Source organism: Priapulus caudatus, unplaced genomic scaffold (genome assembly GCF_000485595.1).
Source record: "Priapulus caudatus unplaced genomic scaffold, Priapulus_caudatus-5.0.1 Scaffold600, whole genome shotgun sequence".
Classification (NCBI taxonomy): Eukaryota; Metazoa; Priapulida; class Priapulimorpha; order Priapulimorphida; family Priapulidae; genus Priapulus; species Priapulus caudatus.
Window position 1 is genome coordinate 200,063 of NW_014577661.1, and position 12,393 is coordinate 212,455.

At 40.6% G+C, this 12,393-nt stretch overlaps 1 protein-coding gene across 1 annotated transcript in view; it reads left to right on the plus strand.

The window, feature by feature from the left end:
• LOC106812019 (condensin complex subunit 2-like) overlaps positions 1-11,969 on the plus strand; it is a 12,306-nt gene extending 337 nt beyond the window's left edge. Inside the window, exons 2-17 of the mRNA XM_014815768.1 lie at positions 787-1,066; positions 1,313-1,397; positions 1,734-1,823; positions 3,434-3,566; positions 3,964-4,028; positions 4,387-4,654; positions 5,141-5,226; positions 5,396-5,527; positions 5,912-6,039; positions 6,504-6,634; positions 6,989-7,212; positions 7,795-7,899; positions 8,763-8,948; positions 10,937-11,041; positions 11,314-11,484; positions 11,658-11,969. Of these exons, the coding sequence (XP_014671254.1) occupies positions 807-1,066; positions 1,313-1,397; positions 1,734-1,823; positions 3,434-3,566; positions 3,964-4,028; positions 4,387-4,654; positions 5,141-5,226; positions 5,396-5,527; positions 5,912-6,039; positions 6,504-6,634; positions 6,989-7,212; positions 7,795-7,899; positions 8,763-8,948; positions 10,937-11,041; positions 11,314-11,484; positions 11,658-11,717 (2,229 nt within the window). The 5' untranslated portion in view covers positions 787-806 and the 3' untranslated portion in view covers positions 11,718-11,969. The remainder of the gene's footprint in view (positions 1-786; positions 1,067-1,312; positions 1,398-1,733; positions 1,824-3,433; positions 3,567-3,963; positions 4,029-4,386; positions 4,655-5,140; positions 5,227-5,395; positions 5,528-5,911; positions 6,040-6,503; positions 6,635-6,988; positions 7,213-7,794; positions 7,900-8,762; positions 8,949-10,936; positions 11,042-11,313; positions 11,485-11,657) is intronic.
• The last annotated feature ends 424 nt before the right edge of the window (positions 11,970-12,393 follow it).

Genomic DNA, 12,393 nt, shown 5'->3' on the forward strand with positions numbered 1-12,393 from the left:
CTTTACGAAGAAAGTGGACTATTTTTATTCAGTTAGATATCTAGAAGCAATGTAAACTGTATATACTTCAAGATTCTAGGCACTTGTAACTTTGCGGATATGCGGCAGCATTGATCTATTCATGGGGGTACCGAGGACTGGGGAGGAGAAAAACGAAAGTAAAACCATTCCCAGAAGCTTGTTTGTTCCTTTTGACAACGTAAAAAAGTGATTCAAGAGTCTCATATAATGTGTTCAGAATAGCTTAGAATGCACCAAATTGCACCATTTTGTTTTAAATTTTCCGGGGGAGCATGCCTCCGGACCCCCCTAGCATGGCGATCGCCTTTGGTTCTCGCATTGCTCACTTCTCGGATTGCGCAACCACCCAACAAAAATTTACCGCCTCGCTGACCTTTTTGGCCAGGGGAAACACTGGACAGTAATCATAGTCGATGTCAATTTAACTTGTGGTCATAGGGCACAACTACATTAGTGCTCGGCCTATCACACTACCACATGTCATTAAACCTGGAATTGTGTGCACTACGGTATCCTCACTGATCTCAAAACAAAAGTGTAACTGCTGTGCAGCAGTTAATGGTGTCAGCCAATAAGGGTGATCATTTCAACGCGTTAGCCTTTTACACATGCACAATTGCTGCAATGGTCATTTTTGTGTTTCTCTTGTGTTACTCCAGTGCATTTCGTTGTACTGTTAGTGTTAACTGTTATGCAGGTGTAATTACACGTATGTGATTTTCTTTGTTCCGTAATACGTTTGCACATGTGGCCATCTCATTTCAGTGTTGCCGGCCTACTACAGAATGGCACGCAAAAGCCGCGCGGAAGCAGAATTTGCTACACCTGCACCAGTACACGGATCGGATGAGCGTCTCCATACCACAGGCGCGCAAGAATCCGACTCGTCTGCAACTCACCGCAGGATGAGGTCTTTCGGGTCCGCTTCGACGTTTGGCAATTTGCCAGAAAACGACGACGATACGGAGAGGCGAGAGCGTCAGAGACAGCGAATAGTTCAGATGCAACAGAAGACGTTGAACAGTCCAGCGACGCCAACCGACAGGTCAGTGTAATGACTGCGTAATGTGTAATCTCGTTACATTTCGGTGTAGCATTGATTGTGGCTTCCAGTTTGTAAGTGCAGCTGATTTGCTTTTGATGGGTTAAAGTAACATTAAATTTATTAATTGCTAATTAATTTGCAAATTGACAATTGCCTTTTAATAGGCTTTTAATCTAAAATGTGTTGCCATATAGAAAATAAGTATTGATATATAGTCTCAAGGAACACTACTTGATTGTTTATCAGGCGCCGATCCATTGGTGGGACATATTTGACTAATGCTCTAATAGCTGAACACTATGCAAACTGCATCAAGATGTCTTCAGAAAATGTAAGTATTCTTAAATAAATATAATAGAAAGTTTAAAAAAAAACTTGTGGTATGGGCTTCTACTGTGTTGCATGAGGGTAAATATCATATATCATTTTGACTTATTCATATAAAAATGCATCAGTTCTAGACTTCTAATTAAAAACTGGTGTACGATTAATAATGTAATAATACTGAAAAGCATGCACCGTAATATGATATTCACTGCTGTCAATTGCATGACTATGTATTCTAAGACTTTGCAATTCTATAATAATAAACTTATAACTCTGATGCTGGCAATATTTGAACACGACATATATGAAATTTTTTTCATGGATACCTGGCTACTATCAGAAAATCACAGTGAAGAATGCATTTAATCTGCATTTGATTGACTACATGGCTGAGATGCTTAGTAAAAAAGGAGAGCTGACCAACTTTCAGGTAGGATTAGCGTTATTTCATTAAACTTTCTTTTTTAAACAGCAGTGTTTTCCTTTGGCATACAATAAGCGAGGCGGGGCACCTAGTTTATTTTGTTGTCTACCTCCCTCAATATTTGCCAAAATTGTTGTCTCACGGGTAAATTCTGCCCTCCCCCCCATCATTATCCAGCTGGGACTTCTCAGTCCTGGATTCTCCTCTGATGTCCTCTACCCGCCACCCAAATGCAGCGACCAATGCTGTCACAATAAACATCGCGGGCACAACCACGCTTGCTATGTACCAGGTGACAGGTGACAGGTGTGTGACTGTGATTGCCACGATTAATATGAAAGTAATTGCATCAGCAGCTTCGGCACTCCATTATTCAACCCTGCCGCTTTGCTCGTGATTTTATCTAGGGGCAACGCTGCATATGTAGTAATCTAGAGTGAGAATATTATTAGACGGTATCTTCATGTGATAATGATACTATATCATTACTAGCAGGCATGAGACATTTCCGCTGTTTGGCGGATTTCAGGCCATTTTAGAACTCCAGAGACCATTTATGAGATCAGTGTAAATTTGAGGAGAAATTTTTTTTGGGGGTAAGAATACCTGCGTGGTCTCTGACGATCGCGTACATGTGAACACACTGTGACTCGGTTACTATCCGGAGCGCTTCTACTCGTATTATTGTCTTAATGTATGCTTGCTAACATAATGATAAAAGCAGAGTACGTCAAAGTACAGCAATCGACTGGTATCACTGTTCATTTATCTTATGTAGTGAGCATTGTACAGGTGAGCGGGGAGCGAATTTGCGATTTCCAAACCGTATAGCTATGGAAGAAAAATTGAGCAACGTGATTGGCTAGAAAATTTTTAGGACACGCCCACTATCGCGCGCACACCATCGCGCAAATTCGAACACTAGCTGACTGGATCTACTATAGCGGTCGTATAAATAGATGTGGAGTTGCTTAGGTGGTTTGCATTATTGGCGTAAAGCCTATGGCTGTAGCTATAGTACAGTATGTATGACTACAAAATACATTTACTTTGGACACACTCAACACAGACGGAATTCCCCAGTGCCCATCAAAATTTTACAGTAAGTGACCATGTTATAATAATTATGCATAATTTTTTCCTTTTCCACAAAAAAGTGTTGCTATTGGAGTACCCTGAAATGGCTCTAGATTGCATCTCAGAGCTTATAATTTTCCAAAAATTTTCTTGGTGGCATGCCCCCAGACCCCCCTAGAATGTTCCTCCCTTTTCAGCATTTGTCTGTCTCATGCCTGTACTAGTCAAATATGCTAGTCAATGGTATGAATATGATGGCTTCATTATGATTTTAATTATACTTTATGTAATTCTGTATTGCTAATGGGTGCAATTATGTATTGCAATATAACTAAGCAGTTTTCTAATCATTTTTATTTAAAGTTTTTATAGTCATGAGGTGTATGAAACCTTGATATTGATTAAAATGGCAGTTTAATATTTTTTTTAAATTTAATAATAAATAAAAATTTAGCCATAAAAACAACATGTTGAGACAAATGTACCTGTTCGTGGTAATGGTTACTTTTTTTTACCTTTACACTAAATGGCAATTGTAGGTTGCTAGTTGCACCTTAGATGCTGGTGCAAAAATCTATGCCTGCAGAGTGGATGCAGTGCATTCAGAGGTATGCAAGATTGCTGGTGGGCTTGGACATACTGGCAATGCGCTGAACAACCGGCCAGCTGAAGGTACTTAGAGCTTTATTTCTTCACATCTTTGTTTAGTGATTTTTAACCAGAGATTGTCTATCATTGCCCGGCAATGTTCTCCCAAGGAACTCTGATGGTGTACGTCAGCTGCAGCTGAGAGAATCGTTGGTCATTATGTCAGAGCTAGGTGGCCTACTGTAGCGTCTAGCATGACGCTACACAAGTGCGATGGGAAAGGGTAGAGGAGCAACAAGATGCTAGATGCTATGCTACCTATGATTGGGTCATTGAGGGTTCACACAGATCCAAACCTGGGTCGTGATTAGGCAAATACAAAATCTGGTTTAATATGAGTGAATGCATGTATGTTTATATGCATTATTGTGTTTTTCATGCTGCTACTGGTGTCAGCTAACTGCGAAGTCTCGTTTATTAGGTGAAGAAGGTGAGGAAGGAATTGAAGATAATAATGAAGAAGGCACTAAGAAAAGGACAAAGCGGGTACGATTTTTCATGTGTCGTGTTCCCTACATGTTGCGCCCATCATTGAGCCAAGCACCTTGTGACTAGTACCTCTCACAGACAATGTACGATGTTGGCATTCAAGCTACAGAAAAGAAAAACAAAAAATGAGTGCAAAATTTACCCAAGCTAAATAATGTCTTTCGGAAAGTTTATCGAACTCTACTCCTGCCATTTGATCCACATTAAAATTACTTTGGTAATTGTATACATTATTTCCGTGTGATGCTTTCTTCTCTCCACCAGCAGCAAATTCAGAATGAGACCGTTTTAATTACATTCGTGAGCGCCGTTGCCGAAATCTCTTCTTTTTTTTTTTACTACAAACGATCGTCAGGTGCGCAAGGTGAAGACGCTGGTGACGAATCTTAACACGATCAACGTGAAGACTTACGACATTCAGTTCGACGTCGACCCGCTGTTTCAAAAGACGTCGGCCGCGTTCGACGAGGGAGGCACGCGCGGACTGCTGCTCAACAGCCTGGCGTTTCTCGACGACGCGGCGGAGGTGGTGCTGGATTCCAGTAGGATGCGGTCGGGTCGAGAGGAGCTGCTAGCCAGCGTGAGGACAGACGAGCCGCTGATGTCGGCAAATCAACTCGCAGGTTTTTATGCGTTAATTTTGTTTAGCTGTTTCGTCTCCACGGTGATCGGCTAGCTGCGAATCCATAAGTTGGTGAACGGATGTTGTTAAAATGAAAATGCAATGCTGATGCTGTTGTTGTTGTTGTTTTGTTGATTCCATTGTGTTGTTAAATTACAACACATTGAACGTTTTGATTCCGTTGAGTGCTGCTCAAATAAAAAAAGTACTTAATTAGATCATAATTAATCATTCCTAATTTAAATGTGACTAATTTTTGGAAATTTGTTTCCAAGTAGTGAACGGCATTAATTGTAATCTTACAGTTTCATGTAATGTAATATTATTATAACATGTATAATATCAAGGGTAGATAATGACAATGATAGATGATTTGTCATTATCTACCCCTGATAATATCCACATTGAAATATTTCTCGGAGCGATATGGTTATTGGTTATTTTCGAGAGCAGGTGTGATTAAAGTCGTTTCACTGTGTGTACGCAGGTGTGTGCAGCAACGTTGTAGCGACTGTGGAAATCTGTCCTGTCTTTGCCGACTTTGAGTTCACCAGCTGGAAGCAAGATGCAGATGTAAGGTTTAGTGTTCTCTAACATTCGTGTAAAATACATACCCGTGTTATCAACACACAGTAATTTTTTCAATTTTGATATAATTTCATCACTAATCTCCGAAGGTGGGTCGGTGAAAAATCCCTAAGCGATGTGTAATTTTGCTTTAAATCCTCCCTCCGTGCTTTAGCGCTCATTCGATGTGGGTGACTCTGAACATGCGAATGCGATGAAAGGCCAAGAACATGCATTTGATATTAATGCACCTGTGGAACCTATTGAGGATTTCGGAGACCGAGAAGGAAGAGACTTCACTGCAATGGTAAGGAAACTTGTCACGTGCACTCGTCAAACGAAACTCGCTTGCGATTTTGCTTTCCGTTCATAGTGCTTGTGCACTATTGCCAGCCGAGGTTACTTTATTAATACAATATCAGTCTATATGACCACGTTTTTGCTTTGATTGCTTTGCATTGAGCAGCGAGCCCATCTCTGCCTATCATGGTTTTGTATTTCATGGGTAGTTTTCACTTTCTGTGTCAGGACACATTTGTACTGCACACATGCCTGTGAACTTTCCACGTCATTATAGTTTGTGATAGAGACCAGGAGAGAAATGTTCATCCAGTAGCCATCACCACAATGAATTAACAAAATTGCGCTATGGAAATTTCACATGCAACACGATTTTTTTTTCAATTTCCAGGATGATTATGATGGCGGCGGGGACGATTTCAGCGATGGCGGTGACAATGAAGCCACTCGGGTGACAGCTGATGGCGTGGAAATGCGTGCAGCTTCTCACCAAGATGGGGGTGAGGAGCAACGGCCCAGGTATGATCTGTTATTTTCGCCATAAAGGGGGCATTGTCACAAAGTTGTGGCAACACCGTGTACATGGGAAGGTGTCCCTGATATGTCCACCATAGTACTGAGCCATAAGCTGTTATCAATCTGTGTGAAGAGTGGCATCGCGTTTGTCATGCAGACAGGACGTCCACCTACGTATAACCTCGAGTTTTTACCTTGTCAGTGGTTAGTCATCAATCATAGTGAGAATTCATGTACAAACGTCCATAACACACTTGAAAAGTGAAATAAATAATTTGTCTATCTTTACACATCTGGAGGCTAGCATGTCCACCTTGGAGTACTGAGGAAAGCATATCTTCAGGAATTCAACATGTATATATTTTATTCATAGAAATTCTTCATAGATCCCAACTTGTGTATATCTTTGTAAAGCCAACTTCTATATACATATCTTCATTAATGCAACCTCTCTATACCATGCTTAGAGTAAACTCTATCGGAGATCTGGTTCAGATGCTGGCGGAGGAAGGACCTTCAGAATACTCCTACTTTAGTGCCACTGCAGGTTCTATGTGGGCTGGTCCCGGACACTGGAAGCTGAAGTTGTTAAATAAAGGTATTAATTACTGTATACACTGTATATTTTGCGGCGGTTTAATTTTCGCGAATTTCGCGAATGCGTCCCCGACCGCAAAATTAACCACTCGCGAAATTGTCTGTCAAGTCTGAATTTGCTCAAATATCTGTACGCGAAAAATATGGTGGCGTATACAGTATTCTCTAGAACAAGAATCTTCTAAGAAGAAAGAGATGTTGTTTGTAGCGATGAGGTTCAATAAAGACCTGATGTTAGATAACTGATCATGGTATTATCATCTAGGATTGTGATTGGTAGTTAAACGTTTCAGCCATTCATTTGTCAATATTTATTTAGTAGATAGATTAGATAGATTTATTTTTTATTGCACAGGTGTAAAGGCAACAATAAAGAAGAAAAAGAAGGCGAAGAAAACTTTTCTCATTGATTTCGACGAAGACTTGGATTTTAAAGCCTACTTCTCCAAGTCAAAAGCATCTACAGTACTGTCAAAAGCTACAATAGTGAAACACAAAAAGTCGGATGTGACGTTACCAGAGGATATGGATTACGGGGTGGAAAATCTTTTCAAACTCTACCTTAAGCCCTGCATAAAGGTATTTCCTTTTTTCAATACAGGTCATAGGCCAATTACTAATTTGTGTGTTCTTATAGTATGGTGTGTCATGGTCATTTTGACTGGTAAACCACTTATTTGTACGATTGATTTGAAAGGAATTGTTTCTCCCCTAAACTAAATCAATGTTTCCATGTTTGTAAGATGCGTAAGAATAAGCGTAGTCAATCAATTATTATCACGTATCTGAACTAAGCTAAACTGAATAGCCTTGATACACGTTTATCCGTAACGTATGGTGTGTCTGATAATATCTGGAGATATATTATATATATATTGCTTATTGCTTATTGCTTTTAATATATTATTATATAGACTAGTACTACATTACGTGATATAGTCTATATTATTTACTCCTGATAATATCCATGCACAATCGTATGACAAATGTCTTTGGTCGTCGAATAGAACAAAGTAGTTGCTTCAGAATGATGGGATGGTAGTTGATGGCAGACGTGGTGACCGTAGAATCACAGTTCTCTCTAATCCACGCAGCAACAGTTTTCACGCTTTGTGGCCGGCGATTTCTCAACAGTTTACACTGTGTAATCGTTGTTCACAGATTCGCAAGCATACAGGAGAGAATGAGTTGAAGGACGAGCGTTTACAAAACTACGACTACAACAACGCGAACGACTGTCATAATTACTGCGCTGCCGATGGCGAGGTAGCACACTGAGATTCAGCGGGAAACTTTTCGCCAATAAGCGACTGGTGGTTGTTGTGCTTGTCTAGATAACGTTCACGTAAAGTTGGATCTTTTATGATGATCTCGGTGTCTGGCGGCCCATGAGAAGATGCAGTGCCCAGGCTAGTCTTATCACAGATCAGCCAAAGTTTTTGATTTTTATCAAATTGCAATTAGAAGAACGTAGTTGCGACTTTTTTCACACTTAATGGATAAATTACTGCATTAATGGTGCATAGATATGTAACATAGAAGTTACTTCCTATTTTGCTATTCTATTCAGCGTAAACAAAAGCTTGCCACTCGTACATTGGCTGTAGTGGGCACTTGATGTATGTACAATGAGTCGAATCTTTACTCTGGGTTTATTTTGATTTATAACTAATTTAAACACATTCTTATCAATTAAGAACTTGTGAATATATTGTGTATCCTCAGGTATCCTATCAGCAGACACATCTATTGAATGGACACCTGGTTATATATGAAACTTGGTGCATCTCTTGAATGGCCGTTATGCAGTAATACCATCTTTAAAAAACAATATGTTTATAATGGTCAAATATGAGATTCACATTATAAACTAGGTTTCCAGCCACTATTCGAAAGGTTCCCATGAGTGGCAATTATACAGTATTACCACTCCTATAGAACAAGCATTTGTCTATAAGCCACACTTTTTGTGTTTGCCCTTGGGTTTGGTGTGACCGAGAGTCCATAATAGAGATCTCTATTATGGACTCTTAGTGTGACCCTTATGTACAAATTTGACTGTAAACTCCCACATAAACAATGCGGGTACGCGGTCGATCTAAACGCCCCCGTCTCCTGGTTTTCGGCAGAATTACGATGACGACGACACTGCCGGCTTCGGTCTGAGCCAGGACTGTGACTTCACTGATCGCAGCGGCTTCATCACCCAGATGGCGCAGGACTCTGACGCGCCGCTGCCGTCCGGGCTAGAGCAGATCAACGAGGAGCAGGATGGCATGCTTGCTGGTGACAACCTGGTCGCTGTTCCTCGCAAGGTATGACGACGCTTCACTGTTATCAGGTGGTTAATAATGACAAATTTGACGACATTGACAAATTGGCAAATTTGTCATTATTAACCCCTGCTGTTATCCTATCGTTCCAAGAGCGTTAATCATAATAATTATAATAATAACTTGTCAATGTTAGCACCCTTGTAGTCAAAAGGTTATTATGATTGAATAATGATTGTAGTTGAACTATCTAAACCCTGTTTGGGTGTGCAGGTGACAAACTGGTTGCAGTGCCACACGAGTATGGTACTTCAAAGTTATTCTGTGGTTAGTGTTTCTAAACACAAACTGCCTAAAGCCTAATTCTACCTATATATATCCCTTCGCTCCAAAACCTGGCCATGTGTATAGAGTTACCTAAAGGTTAATGTATGCCAGATGCACTGGTGATGGACCTGGTTGTGTGACGGTCACGTGGCATTGTGAGGTATAGACAATTTGTCTGAAATCTTGAATGATGTATAGAAATATCGTGATCTTTGGTGAAGAAGTTCTATATGGTCTTGTTCAAACAAGCAGGTCACTTGGGATCACTTTTTAGCTCATCTGACATAGTCAGATGCAGCTTGTAGAATCGCACGATCGTCCGTCCGTCCGTCCGTCCGGGCCCGTCAACAACAGTTGGCACAAATCTTAACTCGCTCGAGACGGTACCGGTCACGAATTTCGGCACATTGGGGGATTGTCAAAACAGTGGGCTGTCGAAGCTGGGGGTCAAAGGTCAAAGGTCAAGAGGTGTAAAAGAAGGGGAACATATCACTCCTTAACTTAAGGTATAGGGAGGAATGCAGAATTGCGGCACAAATCTAAACGGCTCGACTAGGCACTGTGATAGTCGGTGTATAGGCATCATGTAGGAAAATAAGCCAATCACTGTGCGGAAATTGAAGGTCACAGTCAAAGGTCAATGGGCAGGAGGGCAGAATTTTAGACATTTTCTGAGGACATGGTCTGACCGAGCGAATTGAAAAAGGCATTTTTGTTTCAGCGTGACCTAAGCATGTTATGGCCTTATTGAAAGGACCATGAAATCTACTTTCTGCTGACATCGAAGAGTAAGGTGTCAGATAACCTTTGACCTCAAGAGAGGGTTAAACATGGATTTGTTGACTGTCTGTTAGAAAGAATTTGCTGCGCGGTTTGGCAGTAGAATCCTATAACAGCTGGATGTATGCAGCTAACAATGTCACAGTGAAATTTTCAAAAGCTAAATTGTTAAAAAGCGTTATGCTCCTTAAATCGCGTATAATTATATGCATTCTTGTACTGTCCAGTATGTTAATGTAACGTATGCGACTGCCGAGTGCTACTGCCAGCTGCAATGTGTTGTGGTACTGTGGAGTTTTTGCTTTAATTGGTTAACAGGTGCAAGCTCTCTAATTGCGGCAGGCCTGTAGGCTTGCGTAGGTAAATGGACTGAGTGCTTAACCATATTCTGTCATTGCAGCTAGATTGTTGCTACTACGTAGATGGTGAGCTTCACATATTTAATGTGAAGACACTTAAACGTACGCGCCATCCTCGTGGCAAACTTTCATAACGATCCAACGAACATTCTTTTGAGAAGGTTCCTTATACTATCCCTGTGCATTCCACTGTTTCGGCGTGTATGTGAACACATTGGGGACTAACAGGGTTTACTAGAATCCCACCACTCCACCACAGAGTCACCGCAGTAGACGTTAGATGAGCGCTGTCGCTCTGCGGCACTTGTATTAGTTATCTAAAAGTTTAGATTACAACTAAAGACGTGTAACTTTGATAAATACTGCCAGGGAGCCATGAGTGTAAAAAAAAAAATTGGCACGTAGCATAATTGGATCTGTTGTCACTACTGTTATTACACATCAGTTGATACTAGTCGTATATTTATATCTTTCACATGGCAGGTCAGTGCAATTGAATTCAATCACTACCTAGTCCTATGCTTGTAAAGCCATCATTTACAGATGATTTTTTTCATTTTCTAGGTGATGAAAATAGACATTGCATATGCGAAGGCAGCCAAGAGGATGGATGTGAAAAAACTTAAAACTGCAATGTGGAGCATCCTGACTACAGACACCAGCACAGAGGTGTGACCTGTTTATTTTTATTGTCGCATGCAAGAGGGCGTGCATGGTTGTGTGTGCACGCATGCACGACTATAATAATCTTCTATAGGATAGACTGTGGTTAAATCAAGGCGGCCTCATATGGTTTTAATTGTGATCACGTATGGACTTGTGTGCATGGGTGTTTATTATTACTTCCTTTGCTATGATTTTTGCTACTATCCATTGAGCAAGTTCGATATTTAGATCAAGTTAGCAACAGAGGCAAGCTAACTTATCCACTCCACTTGCAGGGCTCCAAGTTGAACGAATCCAACCCGGTATTCGAGAGTGACGTTATAGAGAAACCAAAGTCGTTCAAGAAAATGTACAAGGAGTTACCTTCAAAGCTCTCAAAAAAGATGGAACAGAATCTAAGCATTCCAATCGGCTTTGTCTGCTTCCTGCATCTCTGCAATGAGAAGGTAATTAAGTGACAGTCAATTTCGATTCATTTGTTGATACTTATACGTATACGTGGTCGTATTTATGTATTCCCTGTCGTCTAGCAATTAACCGAAGTCTTTGAGCGAACGACTGGAATATCAACAATGTTTTGATTTTGTTGGTGGTAATGTCTGTTCTTGTTGTGTTTCAGTGTTTAAAGCTAGTTGGTACAAACGACCTTAGCGATTTCGTAATACAACAGGGATCATGAGGGGGCAGCACTGTGCAGCCAGCACTGCAACACAGCACTGCCAAATACACCGGCACTATATTACGATTTTTGCACCAGGGAGAAATACACATTTTACATATTTTCTTATTTATCATATGTCATGTGCTATTTTCAATAATCCTGAATAGCCGAACTCGTAGAGCACGGACGTCACGTCTGAAAGGTCGTTGGTTCGAATCCCAACTGTTTAGTTTTTTGTTGTTTTTGTTTTGTTTTTCTGTTTAGGGTTAAGGTTAGGGTTCACAATGCGTATATACATGTGTACACATGTGTATTATGGACCCGAGCGATCCCGAAGTTGCACCCTACTACCGTTCGACTATTTCCGGAAAAATATGTATTTCTCCCCGGTGCACGATTCCTATATTACAAGCAACGTAGCCGTACTGCTAAGAGGTGTTCTCTATCCCATCTATGATCACTTGCAAATTGTTGCATTTGAGCAAGTAACTACAAGACAAATTGCAAGTTACTCTAACTAGCTCACTATAGCTGAGCATGTTATAATTACATTTAATTTGCAATTGTTTGCTGTGTGTGTCATGCGCACGCGCGCATCCACACACGTCTGAACCACAGGCACTTGGAACATCTCGGTAAAAAAAAAATGTAGACACGAAATGTATTTACTACCAAAGTCCTAATGTCTCTACTC